The sequence below is a fragment of the Artemia franciscana genome, chromosome 7 (genome assembly GCF_032884065.1).
Source record: "Artemia franciscana chromosome 7, ASM3288406v1, whole genome shotgun sequence".
Taxonomy (NCBI): domain Eukaryota; kingdom Metazoa; phylum Arthropoda; class Branchiopoda; order Anostraca; family Artemiidae; genus Artemia; species Artemia franciscana.
Genome location: NC_088869.1, coordinates 48,293,778 through 48,320,779, shown reverse-complemented (window position 1 = coordinate 48,320,779; position 27,002 = coordinate 48,293,778). Strand labels below are relative to the sequence as shown.

General features: G+C 36.3%; 1 protein-coding gene across 5 annotated transcripts in view; it reads right to left on the bottom strand.

Annotated features, from left to right (window-relative positions):
• Positions 1 to 27,002, bottom strand: part of LOC136029397 (AMP deaminase 2-like) — a 121,745-nt gene that overhangs the window by 53,548 nt on the left and 41,195 nt on the right. For 4 of the 5 annotated variants that reach the window (XM_065707746.1, XM_065707747.1, XM_065707744.1 and 1 more), the window contains exons 3-4: positions 19,723 to 19,852; positions 14,524 to 14,713 (exon numbers count right to left, since the gene is read on the bottom strand). In XM_065707746.1, coding sequence (XP_065563818.1) covers positions 14,524 to 14,713; positions 19,723 to 19,852 — 320 coding nt within the window. Of the gene's footprint in view, positions 1 to 14,523; positions 14,714 to 19,722; positions 19,853 to 23,056; positions 23,135 to 27,002 lie in introns of those variants that run through there. The other variant, XM_065707748.1, reaches the window with a different exon arrangement.

Below are 27,002 nucleotides of genomic sequence, written 5' to 3'. Positions count from 1 at the left end.
AAACCTTAAGAATTTCTGTGGCACCATCCTTCACACTAACCCTAAAAAAGTGGAAGCCCGTTAGTTGGCTCTCCCGCTGGGTGTAGTACCGTCCATAATATATCAAAATTTCGCAAAATTGTCACTTACGGTTTAAGTTAAGCTCTGAGCTAGGTTAATAAGTCAAAAACACTAAGAAAAACCAACTCAAAGGAGTTGAATGTCGTCATTCCAAGCGTGGAAGCTGTTATCTCGAAGCTGCTTTGGACTTAAACATTCTTCCCTCCAAATACAGCGTTAGTTCCAAAAGAAAAGTATTTTTTTATGTTATTATTGTTCTCCAGTAAAAATTATTTAAAGAAAACAGTGCTGATAAGCACCAATCATTAAAACAGTTTTAATCAGTATTTTTATCTCCTGATAGTTGATAGTAAAGAAAAAGAAGAATGAAACCAGCATAAACCTATAACCAAAAAGGGAGAAAGTTATAAAGCGTAAAAAGATGAGGTTTATAGCCGGGGCCGTGAATATAGATTAATAAAAAGAATTTTAAATACATTGATTTTACAATTAAACGTGCTCTTATCTTTCAAGATGCCGTTAGAAACGACATTGAATGCTTATTCATGTTGTTCCAGCCTATAAATACAGGATTACTCTTTATTCACAATTCATTCCTAGTCTTCTACACAAATTGAACAGCGGGCTTTCGATTTAGAAATTCAATAAGAAATTACTAGCTTACACCCGAGAAGAAGTAATGCTGTGAGTTTGTTGCACAAATATGTATCGGTGTTGGTAGATTTATAAAAGTATATATTGCGCTACTCCAGGGACAGGACACAAGAAGTTTAGTAGGTTACAAGTACGATTTTAGGCTGCCAGACACCCAATACCCTCAATGTGATATCACCATTTTTTGGGTAGTATCGGGAGTTGTTATCTGAATTTCGACAACAATTAGTCCATGTACTTTGTACTTTCCTTTGGCAGGTTTCCCACCATTGCTGGAAAACTCCGAGGGATGTCCATATTATACCTAGACCAACACCTAATCTTAGCTTAGGTCAGCAGATTATCAATTCATTCCGGTGGGTGTATAGATTTCCCTTGGTAGCTCCTTCTTCAATTTCCCAGGGTTTAATTATGTATTTACTAAAAGAGCTCAACTTTTTCGTTTCGACTCCTTATTTAATCCTTTTTTTGTAAGATCTCTTTGGAGTTTTTGACATTTTACCAGCTTTTTTTGCCTCCATTAAGCACTTTCGTATTTTTTTGTATTACTTACTTGGTTCCTCCTGCGCCGGTTGGCACTTAAGGCGACAACGGTGTCTCTCCACGATGACCTCTGAAGAGTTTGATGTCTTAAGTCTTCCAAGTCTGTCCACCAATGCAGCATCCTTCTCTAGGCACTGATCACGCGTATTTTCTGCTGTCTACGCTTTCTAATGCCGAGGGGAGGCAGCACCAGACATCATGGTGGAGCCTGCCTTCGCCCATATAGACCATATGGTTCCAATACCGTCAACCCCTACTTAAGATTTTCTGGACTGTTAATAGTTACTTTGTTCTTTCATGTACGAAGGTGATTGCAATTCTATCAAACCAGTGGATTTCTGGGATTCACTGGAGGCAATTATTTTCGAAACCTTGTATTTGTTTCTCAAGCTGTTTTATCAGTACCAATGCTTCGCATCCGTATATTAACACAGAGAAGACGTGATATTTAGCAGTTGGAGCTTAAACTTTAAAGAGTATGCACAGCTCTTCCAGACTTTCTTTTTTTTTAGTTCGGTAAGAGCATTGCCTCCAAAAACAATGCGTCTAACAATTTTACGCGTTAGGCTTCCATCAGAATTTATAATGCTTCCAAGATACTTCAATTCTACAATCTTCTTCAGCCCATCAGAACCGATATTAAGTGTCGAGCACGGCATTTTATATACTTTATTGTGCATGACTTTGGTCTTTTGGGTACTGATTGGCAATCCCGCTCGTCTGGCTTTGATTAATGCTTCTGTGATGTTCTGCAGTAAGACTTCTCTTATGAGACAGGAGCACAGTGTCATCAACAAAATCACCATCAAAGATAGTAAGGCTCTGATTTAACTGAATCGCTCAAACAAAGTGACATAACTGATGCATGTAACCAATGAGAATCGTGAAGAACAAAATACAGAGGATACAGCCTTGTCGTACACCAAAATGGACCTGGAACCATTCCGTCTGGTTCTCATCATCGGTTCGTCTGTTAAGGCAACCATAATTCTAGCAATTTTGATGAGGATGCCGTAATGTCTAAGTATTTTCCATTGGGATTCCCTGTGTACAGAATCAAAATTCTTTAAATCGATATTTTCAGTGGGTTATTTTTCTGTATTTTTTATGTGTTGTTATGGGGTCTTATATTGTAGTGTTTCGTTGTTTATTTTTATGTTGGTTTCGGTAAATGGTCTCATGTTCCATATTCTTACTCTTTTTATTTTAGCACATTCTCGCAAGCTCCGCTTTTGTTGTGCTGTTGTAAAAAAAAAAAATGATTATTTTCAATAAAATTGTTCTACTACTACTATTACTACTACAACTACTAAACGACAGGAGCACTTCAGTCTACCACTCGCTGCATTCTTCAATTAATATTCTCAAACTGAAAATCAGATTAGCACACTATCGGCCTGGCCAGAAACCGTGTTGTTAGCCTCTCAGGATCTCTTCAATTCTCGATTGAATATAATTCAGGAGTATTTGGCAAAGGATTTTACTTCCTATGGACTACAAGGTAACACCTTACCAATTGTTGCAGTCAACGGATCAACCTTTCTTAAAGCCCGGTGTTGGTAACCAGCTCGAAGAGTGACAATCCAGATAATTCTATAGAATTAGCAGGGGGAGGAAAATACTGCTCCATTGAAGTATTGTCTCCATCTGTTATCATTATCATCTTTACTTGTAAGTAGTTCACCCATCCTACATTCAAAAGCACATGTATGTTTTCAAAACCACGGGCGATCTCTTTCGTTATCCGGAACACTTTTCAACTATCACCTATGCTGGCAGCTGTCTCAACTTAGGTTGCCTTTGCCGCCAAAAAGCAGCGTCTATCAGTTCGTATGGACCTCTTTACAGCTTTGTGGGTTTGCTTATAATAGGGCCCTGAGGTGGTCTCCATGTTGGGGGATGAAATTACTACCTGGATCTTTATTTCTTTTCTGCCTTGCATGAATTTCTAAGAACCATCACTGATTTACTGCTCTTTCTTCTTTTTTGCATAACAAATTGACTCTTCAGCAGCTCCACTTAGAGAGTCCTAGATTTTACTCAATTTTTCGTCAACTGACATACCTATTTCATCGTATGCTAGGCTCGTAAATCAGAGGCAACGCTATACCGCTGCCTATAGTAAAGGCAATACGTATCCAATGTTGTATTATTATTATTATTTTTTTTTTCCAAGAGGCCCTTCATATGGAAGGGGTCGTCGCATAAACTTCAGAGAGGGATCATTCAATCGGAAGTCGAATGTTTTAGTGGCCTCTTTAAGAGTTAATAGTGATCGGAGGGTAAAGGCCCCCAATGCCCTTTTTCTCTCAGATAAAAGTTTTGAGATAGCCATTTTGTTAAAAATAGTTCAAAGGTCAGATAGCATAGACTCCGGTGTCGACACAAACCCCAGGGGCCCGGGGGTAGACGTTTAAAGTTATGCCCTGGGAGAGTTCTTATGGAAGGGATGCACGTATAAACTTCAGAGAGGGCTCTTTTAATTGGAAATTGAAAGATCTAGTTCACATTTTAAGAGTCAAAAGTGAACGGAGGGGAGCTATCCCCCCAGGTCCTTTTTTCCCCAAACCCATCTGATAAAACTTTTGAGGTAGCCATTTTGTTAAAAATAGTTCAAATGTCAGATAACAAAAACTCTGGTGTCGACACAACCCCCCAGGGTTAAGAGTCAAAATAGATCGGAGAGCAACTAGCCCCCCCCCCACGCTCTTTTTCCCCAAATGCATCAGATAAATTTTTGAGATAGCCATTTTGTTAAAAATAGTTCAAAAGTCATATAACAAAAACTCCGGTGTCGACACAACCCCCCAGGGCCCGAGGGCAGGCGCAGTAAGTTAAGCCTGGAGAATATATTTGCACATTAATTAGCGGGGGGGGGGGCTGGGAATTATGTTAGTTGAGGTCAGGTTACCACCACCCACAAAACCCTAAAGTGCAAATATATTGCCCAAATATGTTTCTAAAGTATTATATTTTCATCATGTTTTGGTGTTTTTCATTAGGATTAATCCACTTCTTGAGTGTTGGCGGTATAAAACATAAGCACCGATTAAAGGAATTGATCTTTTTGCCAGGAATCTTCACCATTTAAAAATTTGTTGAATTTTTGCTTTATCTGGTATGTAAAATTTAAGTACTTTTCTTTTTTGCTTGAGAATTTTATATTGCAAATAACCTTTTATTTTCAAATGTATTCTCCTTCTCATTCTCCCCTCAACATTGCTATTTTGATGCCCTCTCCTCTGCAATATTTCCGGCACGCGTCCATGCTTGATTGAGTGGTTCAATTGCAGTCTAGGATCTTTTTACGGTTAAGGAAAGTTGTTATGTTAATGAATGAAATTTTGCAAAGTAGATATTATGTTCAAATTTGGGCACTGAAAATTTTATAAATACCTAAGCCTACCTCCACAACTTCTAATGCTTGAGCAATTATTAACCCTGTATGAAGGCTAATCTTTAGTTAAAAACAACATAATAAAAAAAAATTGTAATAGAATTGGATTTGCCATTCAAATTTTTCTTAAATATAATCTTCTTACCGTAAAAATTGCAGCCTCTCCCCTCTGCCCCTCTTAATGAGACAAAATTAAGCAATAGATTATATTCGAATTCAGAGAATAGTTTATTAAAACGGAATCGACCCCAAAAAATAATTCATAAAAAATTTTATATTTAGCCGAAAGCAAAGATTCGGTTATTATTTCCCGATTGCTTTCTTGGAAAGTTTTATCTTATTTTCAGACTTATTTTTTTTTTTACTGACGGTTGGTATTTCTTTCATACTCTGCTACCTGATATCTGTGTTTGATGATTGATCGAACAGTTCAATGCAATGAACTTTAAGTAAATCGACCCAACAGGAACCAAAATCTAAAAAATAATAGCTACAAAACAAAAAAGAGCTGTTTTCGTTTTTGATACTCTTTTTTTTACCAGGTGATGTATCTTTTATAAAATATCTCTTCTCAGGAGATGCATGTATCTATCCTAACGTCTCTCATGAGAAGTTAAGTGTGTTCATGAGAATATGACACAATATTTCATATATCAACTTAATCGATATTAAATCAACTTAATTACAATATTTCAACTTAATCGTCAGAGCGGAGCTCAGCAGAGGAAAAAGCAAAAGTCAAGAATCTTGGAGGATCTGTCTCTGGCCAGCTCGATGCTATGGTTTTTACAACCTACATCAACAATTAATATTGAAGCTTTACATTGTAGAGAAGCATATACTGCTACCGCTGCATCATCTATATCCGAGGCCGACGGTGGAGTTGGGATTGACAAACTAACTGACATTGCTTTTAAGGATGGAGGAAAAGAAGGGAGAGAATACGAAGGGGGAGAAAAAACAAACTTAGATGTAGATTCAGGTGAAGAAAACGCAGACGACAACGATGCTGAGACAGAAAGCGTTGAAAATGAAGAAGTGTGTAGCAGTGACGTTTTGTACTCAGACATATCTGACTGGCCTATAGCTGTTCCGGATAAACCAAGAATTGACTAAGTTAAAAAAAGGAGTGAAACGTTTCAGAACGAAAATTGACTTTTTGTTTCACTTACTAGAAAGTTAGAAGATAGAACCAAGGGTAGAAACAGACAATTTAGTCCTGATTGGTTCTACACAAACCAACCAAACTTTGAGAAGATTAGGAGAGCCTGGATGACATATTCGACAAAAACCCACACCTTGCACTGCTTTTGTTGCACACTATTTGCTAAAAACGAAAGTTTGAATAATCCAAACACATCTAAATTTGTAACTGGTTTTGAAGCTTGGTGGAAACTTAATCCAAAAGTTCAGAATAATGAAGCCTCTGATCAAAATGACAGTTGCTATAAGAAGTGGAAAACTATACACCTGAACCTAAATGCCAATAAAAACTGATACAGCAAACCAAACAGCTGCTGAAACAGAGAAACGAAAATGGAGAGACATTTTCAAGGGACTGTTAGATTCCACTTTGTTTTTAGCTAGTCAAAATCTTCCATTTTGCGGACACAGGGAAAACGTGGTATCACAAAACAGGGGGGCATTTCTTAGAGCTGATTGAACTATTATCAATATATGATCCTGTACTAAGAGAGCACTTGACCAAACTAAAACTTTCAAGGCAGTCAAAAAGGTATTGAAAAGCTATTTGTACCCTACTACTCAAAATGAGTTCATCTTACTTTTTGGTGGTATGGTAAAGGAAAAGATTCAACTGATATTAAAAAGGCAAAATATTTTAGTACAATGTTTGACAGCACACTCAATGCCTCGCACATTGATCAAATGAGTGAAGTAATTCGTTACGTGCACATTGAGAACAAGAAAGTTGAAATAAAAGAGTATATTTTAGGCTATTATCAGCTTACCGGAAAAAGAGCCGTGGACATTACATAGGATATTTTAAATGCAATTGAAGGAGATGGTCTGGATATAGCAATGTGCCGAGGGCAGGGCTACGACAACGCTCCGACAATGGCTGGAGTAAATTCAGGAGTACAAGCTAGGATTCATGAGTTTAATCCTAAAGCATTGTTTGCACCTTGTGCCAACAATTCACTAAATCTTTGCGGAGTGCACTCTTTGCTACAGTTCCTTCCTGTGTGAGGTTTTTTGGCACTTGGAAAGGTAATATGTTTCTTTTCTCATGCTTAGCACACAGATGGAATGTACTCTTGGCAAATGTTGAAGTTACGGTCGAACAACTTCCAGAAACCAGGTGGGGTGCTAACTATGAAGCTGTTAAGCCAGTGTTTAAATGCTTTTAGAAGATTGTCGATACCATTGAAAAACTTTGTAACTCTTCAGAAACTCTCGACACAAGAGGAGCAGCTCAAACTTTATTGACTTCAATGTGGGATTTCTTATTTTTGTGCTTCTCATGTTTATGGAATATTGTCCTTAAAGAAGTCCACCACACCCAAAAATACCTATAAATTTTTGAAATAAGTTTCGAAAAGTGCCCTATCAAATTGAGCAGTTTAAAGGCCTTTCTGAATGATAATAGAGATGGTCTTTTGGGAAAGGTAATAGAATTTGCAAAAGTTATTTGTGTTGAGATGGACATTCCCCTAGTCAAATTAAGAACTATCAGAAGAAAGAAACTGATGCCTGGAGAAAAAGCTGCAAAAGAGCCTCTAACTTTGGAAGAAGAACTAAAAAAAAAACATCGATGTTAGAGTGCACTGAAACTTTTAGACAAGAAATCAACACGCGTTCTACGTCTGAGCAAATTTTTAAAAGCGGCAAACATTCCTGCAGAAGTGGCTCTGAAGTGGAGTTCTCTGAGACTACTGCAGTTTATAGCTGAATACGAGCTTCCGGACTCTATTCCTAATCTAGCTTTAGCATTAAGGTTTTACCTGATGTTATGTATCTCTGTTGCCTCTTGGAGTTTTTCTAAAGTAAAGTTTATTAAAATTTATTTCAGATCTACTATCAACCAAGCTATCGACTATCGAGCTTAGCCATGCTTTCTATTGAAAATAGTGTAGCAGAAAAGATGATGAGGCTATTTCTAAGTTTTCAGAAAACATATGTTAGAAAGAGAGGTTCTGAATGAAAACATGGCTTTTAAATACAGTTCATTTTGTTAAATATATACCATTCAATCACCTGGGTCTTTGAAGTCAAAGCGCAAAAAACATGGATAGGCCTATGGTAAAATACGAAAGCTGGAGCTCATCTTGTATTTCCGCGTAAGCCGCGAGTTAAAATGGTGTTGTTTGATATTGTAATAATATTGTTATTATGTATAAAAATGTTGTGTTTGGTTAAATTTATGTAAGTTATTTACATTAAAATGTTTACATACCAATGTTATACCAATGTCCAAAAAAAAGTTTTTTTTAACTGAAAGTAAGGAGCGACATTAAAACTTAAAACGAACAGAAATTACCCCGTATATGAAAGGGGCTGTTCCCTCCTCAACGCCCCGCTCTTTACGCTAAAGTTTTTACTGTTTTAAAAAGTAGAGTTGAGAGAAAGAGTCAAACTTTGTTGTTTTTTTTATTTAATTTCTGAACGTTTTTGAGTCAATCCATGTTTTACTTTCGGCTCTCCGCAGATGAAAAATTAAAACAAAATTTGCATTTTTTTTTTTTTTTTGCTAAAGGGCTTTCTCATAGTTTTGATCTAACGATTTTGAGAATAAAGGAGCAGGGGAGGAGGCCCAGTTGCCCTCAAATTTTTTGGTTACTTAAAAAGGCAACTAGAACTTTTAGTTTTTTACGAACGTTTGCATTAGTAAAAGATATACGTAACTTACGAATTAGCTTACGTAACGAAATTCTATATTCGTATGTTTTTATTGGGTATATGAGGGGGTTCGCCCATTCGTCAATACCTCGCTCTTTACACTAAAGGTTAAATCTTGTCCTAATTCCTTAAGAATGACCCCTGAATCACAAAGGCCGTAGAATAAATAGTTGAAATTACTAAAAATACTTTAGCGTAAAGAGTGAGGCATTAGGAGGAGGTGAACCCCTTATATGCGTAACATTTTCTGTTCGTTTTAGTTTTAATGCTGCTCCTTACTTTCAGTTGAAAAAACTTTTTAATATCTAATTTTTCATGGTTTTTTTAAATAATACTAAAAATCCTGCGCCCCCTTCATGGAAATTTTCTTCCCCTATGACAAATTCCTCCATGGAAAGTTTCTCCCACATAACCCTCTCTTCTCAACTCCTCCTTCCAACCAAAAAATCCCCCCGAAAACGTCTGTACATTTTTCAATAGCCATTAGTATATGCAAGCACTGGTCAAATTTGTAACTTGCAGGCCCTCCCACGGGGACTGTGGGGGAGTAAGTCGTCCCAAAAGACATAATTATAAGGTTTTTCGACTATACTGAATAAAACGGCTATATCAGAATTTTGATCCGACAACTTTGGGAAAAAATGAGCGTGGGAGGGGGCCTAGGTGCCCTCCAATTTTGTGGTCACTTAAAAACGGCACTAGAACTTTTCATTTCCGTTTGAATGAGCCCTCTCACAAAATTCTAGGACCACTGGGTCAATACGTTCACCCCTGGAAAAAAAAAATAAATAAACACGCATCCGTGATCTGTCTTCTGGCAAAAAATAGAAAATTCCACATTCTTGTAGATAGGAGCTTGAAACATGTAGAGTAGGTTCTCTGATACGCTGAATCTGACGGTGTGATTTTCGTTATGATTCTATGACTTCTAGGGGGTGTTTCCCCTATTTTCTAAAATAAGGCAAATTTTCTCAGGCTTGTAACTTTTGTTCGATAAGACTAAACTTGACGATACTTATATACTCAAAATCAGCACTAAAATGTGATTCTTCTGATGTAACTATTGGTATCAAAATTCCGTTTTTTTAGAGATTTGGTTACTATTAAGCCGGGTCGCTCCTTAGTCCAGTTCGTTACCACGAACTGTTTGAAACACTTTGTTTAAGTGTATGTTTCCACCATAAACAAAAATGACTCAACAATGTTTAAATGTTTGTTGGGGGGGGGGGGGTTGACAAGGTGCAATTCCTCCCCGGGTGTCACCAGACCTTGCTACTTCACGCTCCAGGGGATAAAAAAAAAGAAACCTGCCCAGAATCCGGGGGCAAGTGCTGTAAAATGTGCTCTGGGGCATATCAGATTTTTATGGAAGGGATGGTCATATAAACTTCGGAGGGGGACCATCCGATTGTAAATCGGAATTTCTAGTGCCCTTTTAAGAATCAAAAGTGATCAGAGGGTAACTATCCCCCCCAAAGCCCTTTACCCCCAAATGCATCCAATCAAAAATTTTAGATGGGTATTTTGTTTAAAATAGCTTAAAGATTAAAAAATAAAAATTCAAGGGTCGAAAAAGCCCCCTAGGGGCGGGGAGAAGTGTTGTAAGCTATGACCCGGGGGCATATAAGGTTTTATGTAAGGGGTGGTCGTATAAACTTCAGAGATGGCTCATTTGATTGTAAATTGAAAGTTCTAGTTACCTTTTAAAGAATCATCAAAAGCGATCAGGGGCATCTACCTCCCCCCCTCTGGCCTTTTCCCCCAAATGCATCCGATAAAAATTTTGAGATATCCATTTTGTTCAAAATGGTCCGAAATTAAAATTACTGTAACTTAGGTTTTGAGAAATCCTCCATTGCACCCGGGACAAGAACTGTAACTTATGTAAGTCGTAAATTTGTTAGCGTCAAAGCGATCAAAAAGTAGCAAGCATTGTGCATTTTTACCCCAAATGCATTTTATCAGAAACTTGAAATAGCCATTTTTTTCGAAATAGTCCAAAATTCTAATTATTATAACTTAGGGGTTGAGAGTTCCTCCCTAGCCCCCCCCCCCCAAGGATTATACCTTATTTAAGCTGCCCATTATTACAATATGAGGTTTTTATGGAAGGGCTGGTCGTATCAACTTTGGCGGAGACTCATTCGATCGGAAATTGAAACTTCTAGCTCTTTTTTACGAGTTAAAGTGATCAATGGGCAACTAGCCCACGTCCCACTTTCTCAAAGGGTATCTGGTAAAAATCTCGAGATGGGAACCTGAGAACCTAATGCGTCATTGGCGCTTTACGAAAACGGATTATATTACAGGTATTGTCTTATGGGCTTATTACAACATAGAAAATAAACACAAAAATTAAAGTAAAATCAAATTTTGAACTGATGAGCTTTCAGTAATTAATATCATTATATGTCAAATATTCACTTTGATTTTATTAGTTCGTTCCAATACCATTCAAGACAAATATAGCTAACAAGGGTTTTGATACTGCCCCCATCCCTAACTGTAAAAGACTAAAGCCTACTTAGCCATTGTTACTTCAATGGAAACGATTTATATTACAAATATTTTCTTCTCCAGTTATTGGAGCATTGAAAATGAAAATAAAATTATAATGAAAAAAACTTGAACTGACGAACTTTCAACTATTAAGAGTGATCTGTCAACATTATATATCAAACATTCAGTTTGATATTATTTGCACTTTTCAAGACTGTTAAAGACATATACAGTTTTCAGTAGAGCGCCAATGAAGCAGTAGGTTTCAGACTTTTACAGTGAGAGAAGGAGGCAAAACCCAAACTCTTGTTTGTAGAGAATTTTGTTCGTTTCAAGCTTGATTTGCATATTCAATTTAAGTTTCACACGTTTTAAGATTTATTTACTCATTTATATTAGTATCTATTGTATGTTTGTTCGCTATGATTGTTTATTTTAATTTCTGTTCGTTTCGGGTTTCATTTATGCTTGAATAGCCAAATATTTTTGTTCGTTTTAAGCTTGATTTGCATGTTCAACTTAAGCTTTATTCGTTTTAAAATTTATTTATTCATATTTATTAGTACCTGTTGTATATTTTTGTCATGATCATTTATTTAATTTCTGTTCGTTTTGTATTTCATTTATTCTTTAATAGTAATTTTTGGTCGTTTTGAGTTTGAATTATTGTAGGTTTCTATTTCTTCTAATCTCAACTTTATTGAGGCATTTACTTTTCTTTAGAAAACTTCTTTTTCAATTAATTTACTAGAAAGGGCAACGCAATACACTTGCCTCACACGTTTATCGCAGAGCTTCTGAATGTCAAATACCTCCAGTCTTTCAACGCTTGGTGACAGCCTTTAGACTTAATTTAAAACCAGCAATAACTAACTGGTGATCAGAGTACGAATTAGCCCCACGAAAAGTTTGAATATACTGTTAGACAGTGTCTGTACTAATTCCCGATGAGAACATGATCATTCTAATTCCATGAAGTCCCATCTGGTGAAGTCCATGTATATCGCAGCGGGGAAACCACGATCCATCAACAAATTGATTAATCATAAACGGTTCTTAATTATTCCAAAGCTTGACGACTTTGCCACTCAAATGTGATAATGCTGCCATCTATGTGCTTTAATATCTAAACTAAGACAAATGAAATTGACAGTTAGTGAGAATAAAAGCTCATCCATGACTTTTTTCTTCCTAAATACTAATAGATAAGCTTCAAATACTTCCATGCTACCAAGACAAAGATAGTGGAAGCAATTCGACTGCTTTTGGATGCAGATTTAGGACGGAATCCGAACATCAACTGCCTGACTATATATGTGTCAGAACCCCCTTCTAAAATATAATAAATCTCTTCTGCTTTCCCAGCAACGTGCTCAAAATTATGCTCTAAAATATATTTTCTCGCTTCCTCGTCTTTAACCGGCTAATTGTCTTTAAAATGGTGCAGAAATAAAACCGTTAAAGTTCAAGGAGATCAAAATAAAAACATTTTTACCTCTATATTTTTCAACTAATAATTATTATTCGCAAGCTGGCTGCAATAAAGTAAAAATAAGAAAGCCGAATACAATTAAAACACCGCTAAGTAGTTGTGTTTTCACATTTCAGTTCGAAAGTTGTATTAAAAACGCAAAATTTTAATTTACTGAGGACAAATTAATTTTTAAAATTAGTAGATAAATATTAAAAAGCATCAAAACCTGCGGTAAAAAGCAACAAAGTAGACATGACACAATGAACAAAACCCTTTGAAAGAAAATTTCATGTAAAATATTGCCGACCAAAATAAAGGCTCGTATTTGAGGGTCCTAATAATGTCCCTTAAACTGTCAAAACTATAAAAAATTTCCCTTGTGATTTCTTATTTTCCAGTTTTCGGTTTTCATCGAGGGCACAACACAACACATTATCTGGTCAGATTACTTCATGATCTACTAGATCACCTAGAAATTTCGGAGGCCCTTACTGATATAATAATTTCTGATTTCGTGAAAGCTTTCGATCTCATTGACCACGAGACTGTTATCAATGAAGCCCGTGCCCTGGAGATCTCGCAGTTTCTGCTGTGCATCATCACAAGTTTCCTTTCTGGTCGTCAACAGTGCGTACAACTTGAAAACGGGGAAGCATACAACTTCCAAGACATCACATGTGGAGCAGCCCAAGGAAGCAAGCTAGGTCCCATCTTATTTGTCATTGTAATCAACCGACTGATGAGACAACATAAACAAAGGTACAAGTTCGCAGATGATTGTTTAATAAGTCTACTCGATTCCTGTCACAAACACACGACCAACTCGAGCCCCTGGTTGCAGAGCTTCGGGATCAAGCTGATCAAGTGAAGCTCCAGCTAAGTCTCGAGGAAAGTTGTGTGTTGCGTGTCAACTTCCTGAATAAGAAGAGCATTGACGAATCTGCACCTCTCCAAACAAAGAAATCAGTCAAAATACTCGGCATCACACTATGTGACGATCTTACGTTCGGAGATCACATCAACCAGATCACAGCAAAAGCAGCTGGTCTTCTAAAATCCTTTGCAAATCTCAGAAGGTTTGGAATGACAGAACAACTCCTTCTTTCATGCTACAAAACTTATGTAATGCCCATAGTCATGTACGGCTGTCCTGTCGGTCACCCATCGCTCACAGAGAAACACAGAAGTCAGCTTGAAACAATTCAGACAAGAGCCTGCAAAATAACTCTTGGATCGAATTACAAAAACTACGAAGAAAGCTTGAGCGAACTCAGGCTCCCAACCCTGGATGAAAGGAGACACGAAACGCTGATGAAGTTTGGAGCTGACATCCTGAAGTCCCCAACGCACCGTAGATATCCTGCCTCGGTTTACTTCAGTGACCCACGCACACAAAACGAGGCTGGCAACTTTTAAAGAGGGAAAAGAACTGTTAGAATGCCCGCTTACACACTCAACGACAAGATTTTTAAACTCCTTCGTTCCATACTACGTGAAGCGCTACAACGACAATATCCTCAAATCGAAGTTTGAGTTTTTTTGCGTTTTTCTCCTTTTTTTGTTTGACGATACCCATATTATTCTATTGTGATAAAGGGAAAGAATAAAGATTATTTATTCATTTATTTATAAATTTTTGTATTGTTTCAAAGTTGCGCAATCACCCCCTCGCCTCCTCAAATCAAAACCCTGTTGATATACATACCAGTTTGATGTCAAAAGGCACACACAATTTTTATTTGTGATATCATAGTTCAAAACATAATATTAATTCAGAAAGAAAACACATTTACAAACGTACAACATCTGTTTAATTCGCCTTTGGACCGAAAGGTAATTAGTTGCGCTCATACTACATTTCTGTTTAGAACCTAGTCCAAAACTAATTTCTTGTCAAAATAGAATTCCCAAAAACGACCAAAATATAAAAGTAAGGTGCAGAAGAAATAACCATAGAATAAAACTCTTTGGCATAAAATCTAAAGCAAAGAGTCATTACGAAAAATAGATAAATAATTAAATATGAAAAAAAACCAACCTAGTTCCGATTTTGTCGGCTTTTGTTTAGCTCCACTTATCTTCTGAGCAAGTTTCTTGTCTTTAGCGCAATCCATGAACCTTCCAGCAAGCTTGGGAAAAGACTGATTGGCAATTTTCATATATTGACGTCGTAGACAGAGTGCTTGAACCAAAAGACGCGATGGAGCCCTAAACTCTTCCGCAAAAACCTATAATAAACAGAAAGTTAGCTATTCCTTTAAAAGAAAAAAAAAATACTTGTTTTCTTAATTAACTTAGTTATGGTCTCCAACAGTTTGACCATCTCTCAACTGTGCCGACAAATGAACCTGCACCATATCTATCTTCTTTCGACCCTTCTTCAAAGAAGCGGAAGGAGAAGGCGAAAATTACAGTAGACTGATAAGGCCTGCAATAATAATTTTAAGTATTTTTTGTAATCTCAGTTATGGTCTGCAACAGTTTAACCATCTCTCAACTGGGCCAACAAATACATCCGCACCATACCTATATTGTTTTCACCCTTCTTCAAACAAGTGGAAGGAGAAGGCCAAAATTATAGTAGACTGTTATGGTCTGCAATGATAATTTTAAGTATTTTTTACAATCTCAGTTATGGTCTGCAACAGTTTGACTATCTCTCAACTATACCAACAAATACACCCGCACCATATCTATATTGTTTTGACCCTTCTTCAAACAAGTGGAAGGAGAAGACCACAATCCAATTAGATAGATGTGGCCAGCAATAATAATTTTAAGTATTTGTTTTTTTTAATATTCTCAGTAACGGTCTGGTACGGTTTGACCATCTCTCAACTGTGCCAACAAATACACCAGCACCATATCTATCTTCTTTCGACCCTTCTTCAAACAAGCGGAAGGAGAAGGCGAAAATTACAGTAGACTGATAAGGCCTGCAGTAATAATTTTACAAGTTAATGAGTGATTTAACGATGCCACGAGGACACTGAATGAAAAGCCACTCTCAGATTACTATACAAAATTTATGGCCAGCAATTTTTTTTACCATCGCTCAACTATGCCAACAAACACACCCGCACCATATCTATATTGTTTCAAAATTTCTTCAAACAAGTGGAAAGAGAAGGCTAAAGTTACAGTAGACTGATATAGCCTGCAATAATAATTTTATTGCATCTGAGAGGGGCTTATAAGCCCCTCTCAGATTACTATACAAATTTTATGGCCTGCAATTGTTTGACCACCTCTCAACCGTGCCAACAAATACAGCCACACCATATCTATACTGTTTCGACCCTTCTTCAAATTAAATAAAAAAAAACAAGTTTTTTCAATTGAAAGTAAGGAGCGACATTAAAACTTAAAACGAACAGAAATTACTTCGTATATGAAAGGGGTCTTCCTCATCAACACCCCGCTCTTTACGCTAAAGTTTGACTCTTTCGCTCAACTCTTCTTTTTAAAACAGTAAAAAACTTTAGCGTAAAGAGCGGGGTGTTGATGAGGAAGCAGCACCTTTCATATACGAAGTAATATCTGTTCGTTTTAAGTTTTAATGTCGCTCCTTACTTTCAGTTGAAAAAACTTGTTTTTTTTTTATTTAATTTCTGAAAGTTTTTGAATCAATGCATGTTTTGATTTTGGCTCTCAAAAGAGGAATAATTAAAACGAAATTTAAATTTTTTTTTTTGGTTTAATGGCTTTCTCATAATTTTTATCGAATGATTTTGAGGAAAAAAGAGCGGGGGAAGAAGCCTAGTTGCCCTCCAATTTTTTGGTTAATTAAAAAGGCAACTAGAACTTTTAATTTATTACGAATCTTTTTATTAGTAAAAGATATACGTAACTTATAAATTAGCTTACGTAAAGAATTTTTTATTCTCATGTTTTTATTACACATATGAGAGGGTTCGCCCCCTCGTCAGTACCTCTCTCTTTACACTAAATCTTAAATTTTGTCCCAATTCATTAAGAATGACCCCTGAATCACAAAAGCCGTAGAATAAATGGTTGACATTACTAAAAATACTTTAGCGTAAAGAGCGAGGTATTAGGAGGAGGTGAGCCCCTCATATGGGTAATAATTTCTGTTCGTTTTAAGTTTTAATGCTGCTCCTTACTTCCAGCTGAAAAAAAAACTTTTTCATATTTATTTTTTCTTTGTTTTTTTTTTTTTAAATAATGCTAGTAAATCCTGCGCTCCCTTCATGGAAATTTTCTTCCCCCATGACAAATTCCTCGATGGAAAGTTCCCCCAGTATATCCCCCTCTTCTCAACCCCTCCCCCCAACCAAAAAATCCTCCTGAAAACGCCTGTACACTTCCCAATAACCATTACTATATGTAAGCACTGGTCAAAGTTTGTAACTTGTAGCCCCTCCCACGGGGACTGTGGAGGAGTAAGTCGTCTCCAAAGACATAGTTATAAGGACTTTCGACTACGCTGAATAAAATGGCTATCTCAGAATTTTGATCCGTTGACTTTGGGAAAATAATTAGCGTGGGAGGGGGCCTAGGTGCCCTCCAATTTTTTGGTCACTTAAAAAGGGCACTAGAACTTTTTATTTCTGTTAGAATGAGCCCTCTCGCAACATTCTAGGACAACTGGGTCGATACGATCACCCCTGGGAAAAAAAAAAAAATAAAATAAACACGCATCCGTGATCTGCCTTCTGGCAAAAAATACAAAATTCCACATGTTTGTAGATAGGAGCTTGAAACTTCTACAGTAGGGTTCTCTGATACGCTGAATCTGATGGTGTAATTTTCGTTAAGATTCTATGACTTTTAGGGGGTGTTTCCCCCTATTTTCTAAAATAACGCAAATTTTCTCAGGCTCGTAACTTTTGATGCGTTACACCAAACTTGATGAAACTTATATATTTAAAATCAGCATTAAAATGCGATTCTTTTGATGTAGCTATTGGTATCAAATTTCCATTTTTTAGAGTTTTGGTTTCTATTGAGCCGGGTCGCTCCTTACTACAGTTCGTTACCATGAACTGTTTGACAAGTGGAAGAAGAAGGTCAAAATTAAAGTAGATTAATACCCTAAGTAATTGTTGATTTCTTGACTAGCTCCAATTTTTACTCTCTAAATACTCAACACAAGGCAAGTTCATGAGTGATTTAGCCATAGTACTAGGACACTGAATATAAAGCCCCTTTCAGATTGTTATACAAATGTGGCCATCTCATGAAAACTTCGAGAAAAACATGATCAAAAAAGGTAAGAAGACAATATTAAGACAGGCAGCGATAAAAATTCATTTTTTCACATTTATAGCGCCTTCTAAAGCTGATAGGCGATATTAACTACTTATTTTTTGGATATTTTCCATGAAATTATTGTTTAAGCAGCCTAAATGTGCAGCTTTTCTCCCATTTTGTAAGGAAACAAAGCAGCTCTTAATTCTTCTAAGGGTAAAGACACATTATTAAAATAGTACTTGGGGGAAAGGAGGAATCCCTGAAATCTATCTCGGCAATTTCTTAACAGTACCTAGGAAATTATCTATTGGTAATACTGGACTAATATGAGCTGAATTTAGAGTAGAAGCAAAAACCTAGCCTATGTCCTCAAACAATCCAAACAGGATATGCATATATATTAAATAGATTCATATCTTGTACGTTTATTATTTTAAAAAGTAGTTTTGTCTTTTGTCTTTAGAGAATTACCAAGATCAACCAAGTACCAAGACCAGCGGCAATAGCGTCATATTATTTTGACATTCTACCATCAAGCAATTGATGGAACCACCGATTCCATTGTTAAGACAATATCCCTCTTTTAGTCCCCTTAGTTGGTTTACTATCATATGATGGCTATTAATAGCGTTACTGGTATTTATTTTGCTGACTCAAGTTATCGTTAGCTTGCTTGGAAAAATTTGTCAAAAATACAAGATATTTGACTGATTGAAATTCAAACCGTTATCCTTAGAGAAGACGAGGGAAAGGAGAACACTCCTTCAAAAGGCGCAAAGGGTCTCATAAAAAAGTTGTCTAAAAACGCACTTTCCTCGTGTTTTGGCCTCCTAACCACCCTAGGGAAAAATCCTTAAAGCGGACCTGTGTCCACCTATGATCGATATGTACTAAAGATTTTTTCGGTAAGACATGCTATACCGTGCACAAAATTGAATAACAAGCAACCATGGGAACACTGAGGATAGCTGTGTTACATTATGCTCCTTTAAACCAGAATCAAAACAACTGCAAACAGAAAAAGTAACCGTTTGAGCTTTTGATCTAAAATTTCCAGTAGTGTTGACATCTATAATAGGCTAGACTATGGTAAATACACTAACCCTTTTTTAACAATCCCGTGAAAGAGACAATTACCCTGAGCTTCTAGTCCAATTCTCATCCAACGAAAATTAACCCCAAGTGGCAAACACATAACCCAGCAGAGAGCCTATCCGTCTACCTTCTTTGTAAATTAATTATTAAACGGGGCCATTATATTATAACTGACATAAATTGAAAGTTGTCGTTCAGTATCACACTAGCTCCTCATTTCGAATTTGAAAATCAGCTAAAAATATATTAAATATGGAAACTAGTAAGTTCCAAAAAAGAACAAGCGTTTAATGTTAAACTTGAATTCTGTATATAAGCAATTATTTATAGAATAACTATAGGTGTATAGATAAAACACTTAAGACTAAATATATAATCTCCACAAGCTGAAAAAAGCCCCGTATATGCCTGAAAAATAAAATTCTTAAGGATTTAACAGTTTTTTCGTTTTTTAAAGAATTTTCCGAAGGGACGGGCAATGGTTCATGGCCTAAAATTGTGGGCCAAAAGTTTAGATGCTACAACAAGTCCTGAAGAATCAAAGGAGTAATGATGCTTGCAAACGAGGGAAGGTACCTCTCCCCCCAGTTACTCTCAGAAGGGCTTCCTGGAAAACTGAAAATAGTGGTCTAACAGGTACATTTTTATTTTTTATTTTTGCATCCGTTACGTACATTTCTGCAGACAATTAAAAAAAAATTGACGAAAAAATTTTGGCCAAGAGGGATCTTATCTAAAATCCAAAACATACCAAAGACTCAAAACTATAAAACTTATAATCAGAGATCTTAAAAATCTTTTCCTCAGAGTTTTTCTCGAGAGTGCGTAGAAACTTTTTTGGAGAGTGTTCAACTCCATCCCTCCCCTCCTTGTAACAAGAAATGAGAATGATCCATAAAAATAAGTATTCTGAAACACAAATACATACAGAGTCATCTTGAAGATCTGGAACAATGTTAATTTTCTGAAACTCAACCCCTTCTTCAAATAATTCGTCTTCTAGTCCATCTTTGATTGCAGGACCTTCAAGCTTGATTCGTCGATCGCTTCTTGCAGCCCTTTAACAAGGAAATTAAATATCATTCCAAATCGATGATTGAATAGCTAATTAAGAGGAAATTTGCAATTTAAGACCAGAGGGGGGAAAGTATTTCTGAAGTGACAATGAAATATAACAGTTTTTGTAATTCCGCTGTATACATACAGAAATCTCTTCCAGCAATAAATAAGAAAAACTGAAATAGAAGTTTACCAAAATAGCTAAAAAATTCGATTGATTCGACTAATTCATTTCTGGTATTATCCTAATTAAAGGCGGGAAAATATGCAGAACTCACACCAAACTAGACAGGCAAAATAAAATACCCGACTTGTACATTGAAATCATGCCAGACCTCACAATGAAACTAGGTTTAGACTAAGGCATCCATTGTTCTTGTAGTTTGCCAGAAAATTATGATGCCAAGGAAATTACGACGGGCCCAGGTCCCAGCAACCATCTTAATACTTTAATAGCTTTCTTTTATCTTCTGTTTAATTTTCATTTCCTTAGAATTTTCCACTATCCTTTGAAATATATTCCTGTATACGTGCCTCGTCTATTTTAGTATTTTACGATATATTTTAAATTCAGAAATGAAATTTTTGCACTGCACTTTTATAATATTTATCTTAGTTAAACTATACTGTTGAATCTACAGTGTAGATAAATGGTGAATATCCTGTGAAAAAAGGTAAAGTATTAAAATAGAATTTGGGAAAGGATTAAATATTTTTTTGGCATTTGGAGACAAATCCGAAAATTGTAAATTTAGGCGAAATAATAAGTTTATTGTGTCATAGACATAATATAAAGTCACTATCCATAGATTTACCACAAGTGTTGAAACTAATAGCCTACGAATATTTGTCTTTCCGGTATTGGGCGTGTTTTTGGTTAAACTTTTGTCCTAGGGTGATCCAATACACTTTCTAATTATATTCCTCAGAAAGATTCAATTAAATTCAAATAGGAGTTGCGTTACTAACCAGAGCCGACCAAGAAAAAAAAACAAACATTAATTACACAGTCAGCACGTATTATTACTTCCTGACGAAGATTCAACGGATGCTCAGATTTATCTGTTTCTAAGCCAAATTAAACAGTATAAGTTAGCGGCGTTCATCAAATAATGACCTCTAGTCTATCTCTTTTCGTAAAGATAAGAATGGGTAACTGGGACTGAATAATCTGAGATCGAGAAGGATAGAAAAAAAAGAGGAAAAATTGACATACTCACGATATAACACAAATTACTAAGGTTAAAAACCCAATAATTTGCCCATTTAGAAGCTTCGGAATATCAAAATAAAACATATTCAGAACCGATGGGATATGTTTTCGATTTTCTTTCCACACTATTTTTTTTCTGGTGTACATAGCTAATACAAAAACCTCTCAAAATTAAGGCTTTTGCAAAATAGCTTAGAAAAGCAAAATCTTTACTCCTCTTGTCAAAGAACCACATCTATCAGAACACATGCTATATCCATCCCCCGATATTATATATATTATATTGCGATTGTTTTTAAAGCTCATAAAAGGAATTTATTTTCTGTTGCAAAATTTACCTTCAAAGTTACTATAAATGATTTTTCGCTTGTTCTTTTTGCTTTATTTTTCTTGGTGTCCTTAAATTATTACGATGTACCTTTTACTGAATCACAAACATATGTAATGATAGGGGCTGCGATACCCCCTGACAAGGGAAAATTTGTTAGTGTTCATTTTTGGATTGCATAAAAAAACACTACCCCATATTTATACTAGCAAGAAACCTGGGCCAAAATTTCTTATTATTTTTCATGCGCTATTTCTATTACCCAGTTCGAAGGTGCTATTTACGATTCGTGTCAAAAATCAGGAAATATGAGATTCATTAAAATCAAGCTCAAACCTAAGCAGCCTAAATTATCGAATTTTAAGTTTATTCACTAAGATTTAATAAACCACAGAAATTCTATAAGTTCAGCAAATCAATATCGATGGCTAACACCAAATGAGTCATATAATACCTTCGGTAAGCTCTTAGCTCCCTCTTGGTCCTCCCCTTTAAATTTGAAACTGAAGATAATAAGAAGTAAACGAACAGAAAAGTGAAAAAGACGAAAAACTGAAAAAAGACAATTGTTTATCAATTGTCTCTAGGCTGACAACTGTCAACCCAGAAAATAGTACATGTATCTATTTTTAAATCTATAATAAGATTTATTTGGCATTTATTTATAATATCTGACAATTTATTTGTTATTTGACCAGCCTTTAGAATTGTCAAATTATAAATGGTAACTCTGATACCTAGAATGTTAACATTTCGATTTCATCTCCAACTGTTTTGATTTTCAGAGGTGCCAAATTTTAGACGCCATATGCAGGCTCTGGCTTTTACTAAAACTTTTCAGCACTAGAATATTCACCTAGATTGGTATTTCTTTGCAACAAGAATAACCCAGACCCTTTTTGACGGATTATGTATCGAATTAACAACCCCAAAGTGTTTATTAAGCAGATTTGAAAAGCTATCAAAATCGTAGCTTGTTTTTGACGACTTCGACTTACAATTGAGTGAAATAATACTATCGAGTCCGACTTTGAGGCCTGTTTTCGAACTACTGAATATCACTTTTGGTTAAACACTCCACTAATGTACTTAATAAAGTTCAAAATTTTATTGCTCCCCGCTTGAATTCTAAAAAGAGCTGACTACAAACTTGAATTATCTTAGAATGAGTAGTAGAAATAAGGAAAGTAACATATTTGGGTTCTTTCTTTATATAGTAATGCTTATTATGGATCCCTATGAGGAGAAGATTTGTAATACACAATGTGGAATATACTATCCACTTTGGCGAACAACCCCTCCCTCGTCCAACAAAAACTCCATCATTGATAGTAACATAGATACACATTTACAACATAGTTATTGGAATCTGAGTTTATTCGTATTTTGCCGACTCTCGACTTTTAGACGTTCTTAGTTGTACTCTCGACTCCGATATCAAAGTCTATTTCTGAACGATATTAGCTCTTTTGGCTAAACGCTAGTACCCACTCAGATTAAACAGTTATGACGAATGTACTTTCACAGTTATTCCAGCACACATGCCTGATGACACACCCGCGATCACGTTAATCTGCTACCCTAATATCTGGTTTCACACTTCAATTCGATCAAGTGATCGATCAAGTGAGTACTCTACTCAGACATTCCGACGAAACTTACCAATCGCGGTTACTTTCACAAAGTTCATACATTATTTAATCCCTATAAGTTATTATAAACGAGGATCGGAAAGCAAATCGTAAGAACTGGCCAAGGTAGGAATTTTACAGAAAAAGTTTTCTTTTGCTGCTGCGTTCCACAGTTCCAAAAAAAGAGATGAGAAAACTTGAAAGGCTTCCAAGAATAACGATGTCTATTCAAAAGGGGATAGATTGCGAAATAAAAACAAACTGCGTCTTCTATTTTTTATAAAAATATTTTTATGCAACACATTTTCCAACAAAAAAGCACTTTTGCGATGTTACTACTGAGAGAATACTCAATTTGGAAATGATCCTACATAGTGATCCTACCTTTGCAAAGTAATATTAGCTTTTTTGATTCAATATCATTCAAAAGATTGTTCAACAGAGTTATACAAATATTTAAATTTTGCATGGGACGAATAGCATGAAAAAAAAAATGTTAAATCAATTATAAAGCATATATGTTTTTCAAAAGAGGTAGGGATGGGCTAAGGGGTGAGGGTGAAAATTCAAAGAATAGGAAAAAACACGCAATGGAAGTAAAACTCTAATGTAAGCAAAATATACCCAATTTGCATTAGAATTTTCAAAGTAGTAGCTCGGTGCAGTAGCAAATGATAGTGAGGGGGGGATTACAAAGATGCGAGACTTATCCGCTCTTCTTGTATTGATATTTACAAAAATATGTTAAAGTTTTCAAAGATTTGGGATTAAGGCAACTGGAATAGAATGGTAATGACATGTACACTTGTATTCTGTCAACTAAAATAGTATCAAATAAGAGACCCATCATCACAGGGTTTGTACAAAAATATCAGGAATAATTTTTTTCCCTGTAACTGTACTTGAGAGCGCACCCATAACCATGCTCGGTGATGACGATGACATCTTCAAAATACGCAAAGCACTGGTCTTCTCCTAGCGTCTGTTCTGGCTAGACTGTGTTTTTACCGGACCACTACAAAATGACTCGACGCAAGCGCAAAATGCAGCAAAACATTGGAAGAGTGCTGCACCATCAATTTCGTATTGTAGAAGAGAAATCGAGCATGAAAACCTAGGCATGGTTTGCTAGAAATTCAAGAATCAAGTTTTTCAAAAGGTATAGTTTGAAGTAGACGCTGTGACTGTGACATACAGAACGGAATCAACAAAGCACATGCCCTCTCTTTACAGCTGCGCTGTCACCAATGGAGCCAGCGGGATATAAGCAAGAGGACTAGAATTTCTGTTTACAAAGCGGCTGTCATTTCTGCTATCTTCTTTGGAGTTAACCCTTTGGCATAAAAGACGCTTCATCTTCATGGTATGGAAGTATTTAACGCGCTATCTACAATAAACCCTGAAAAAAGATACTCCTACAGAATCACATATGTTGATGTGCGGTACTGCTCCTGTAACACCGAGCCCACTGTAAGAATTTTCACACAGAGAAGACTGGCAATGTACTGAGGAGATCCACTGACCTCTTCATCAAGCAAGTGCTTCTAGCTGCTGCTTTGCAAGATTGGTGGAGGTGACCAGACGGTCAATTGAAGAAATGGTGAGTAACTGTCAGAAAATTCCATGGCACAACTAGCGGAAGTTTGGCAGAAGACAGGAGAGATGGTGGCTCCGGTTTGCTGAAGAACTGGTACAAGATCGCGGCTGATGTGACTCATTCATTCATCTGGATTCTTGTGGCCCCAAAATTCGTTTGGCCCCAAAAAAGCACAAGAAGAAGTGTCAAATGTGATTGCATTCAGACCGTGATAAAGTGTTCACATAATTGCCGACACGATTGGGATTTACAATGGGAAAGTGCACAGCATTATCGCTGGAAATTTGGACATGCGGAAAATCTGTGCCAAAATTCGTCCCAAGGGTCTTGCCGGTTGACTAAAATCAAAGGCAAGTGTCAGCTTACGAAGGCATGTCATAACGGGTTAAAGCCCTTGAACTTTTAAACAACGTATTCAAATGAGACGAATTCAAGTATGTTTAAAAAAAACAAAAACAAATGGAAAAGCTCCAAATGCTGTAAGGCACAATAATAAGCCTCAAAAAGGGTTCAAATGAGCAAATCAAGAGCAAAAGCCATGTTTGTCACTTTCTTCAATACTAATTGAGTGGTTCACAACAACTATTTACAGAAGAGGCTGACAGTAAATGGTAATTTACCAGGGAGCAGTAACAGGACCAAAAAGAAGGACCAACTGGATGAGGTCAGCCATTGCTAAAAATGCTAAATCGCATTACAATAACGAATAAAAGCCACACTTGATCCAAGGTCACAGAGTACACAATGATAAATACAATTTTCCAAACCCTTTAAAGTTTCAACTTGGCACCGTCAAGTTATTCCTATTCCTAAGAGTAAGATTCTGCCTCAAAACACACCATTATGGGACCTTAAGTCACTTTAATGAAGTTTGCCCGCGCACCGTAGAAAGTGTTCAAGAATCCACGTTCACGGTAGTCTTGAGAGTTGTAGAAAAGCCACGGGTAAGTGTATTGACAGCCAAGGGATGTAATCTTGAAAACTTTCCAGCTATTATAACAATGCCTCAAAAACAAATTTGTTTTTACTGAACTTTTCCCAACACATTCTAGAAAAACTCTGTAGATGAAAAGATATTCAGTTCAGTATTTGTATGCAAAGTATGGTCAATCTACATTAATTTTAAGGGTTACCTAAGACAAATTGCAATACTTTTGATTTTGGTGTCATTCAAACTGGAAAAAAAAAAAAATTCTACAGGATATACAAAATCGACTAAAATCGGTCGAGGTGAAATTGACTTTTATCGGTCTTTTTTCTCCAAAATAACGACTTAAAAATACTACTTCCACTATAAAAAGTCGGCGATAGGAAAATCCTGTACATACATCACGAATATGAACTCAGTTTTATGTTTTGACCATCCATGAGTCGTCCCCCCCCCCACACACACACACGTGCACGTGATAAAGTGTGAATTGATATAACTTGAATATTTCTCGAGGTCGGATCCACGCGGAGATAATGTACACTTTCAATGCCGAAATGCTAGGAAAAAGTCATGTCCTAGTATCTTACATATTTTGCCCCCCCCCCCCACACACACCCAATCAAATAAATGGTTTTTCACAAATCTCAAAATTGTCCCGCATCTGCGCTTACTGATGTACGCCTACTGATCAATTTTGGCTTCTAGTTAACTTTTTAGTTACATTCAAGATCCAAGGTAGGTTTTGCCAAGCTGAAATCGGAGCATAGCTAAATAGTGAAAAGTCGTGATGGTTATGTTTTACTATAAGCCATCAAAAGTAAGGATACATTTTATTGCCAATAAATACTGCTTCTCCACTAGAATGGTTGAGATGTACGGAAGATAACCACAACCTTATAATTATACGTACGGTATGGCAAGAATGTTTTGTGAAGCTGTTAAAAGCATCTGAAGAAATTGGTGTTATTCATACTCTAAAGCGATCAGCTTTTGACGCACGTGAAACCAGGTTTTATATAGTTGAGGTCAGGGTTGAACCAGAGACTCTCAATTACTCAGACATCTTTTGGTGAAAAATTCACAAAAATTATTAAAAGTGCCATCTAGCCTTCATGTCTCAAGGAAGGATTACTAGTTTGGTTGATTGATACTTTCAAAAGTTAAACTGCAAATACTGTTTTAGGTAGGGCATTTTTTTCTGGCAACTTGAACATTGGTGTTTGGAAACTTCATTTGCAAACAATTTCCGACATGCTCCCTTACCTGGCAGCAGCTGGTCACAACAGCTACACAAAGTCGGCTAGGCTGTACCTACAGCAGATGAACAGATTTGAACATACAAACCCAACACTTTTCCAGTCTTCCGAAAAAGTCTGAAACGACAACTGGATTGACTAGAGGTAGAGGAATGACGGAAGTACAGAGACTTCATTGGGTAATGGGACATCC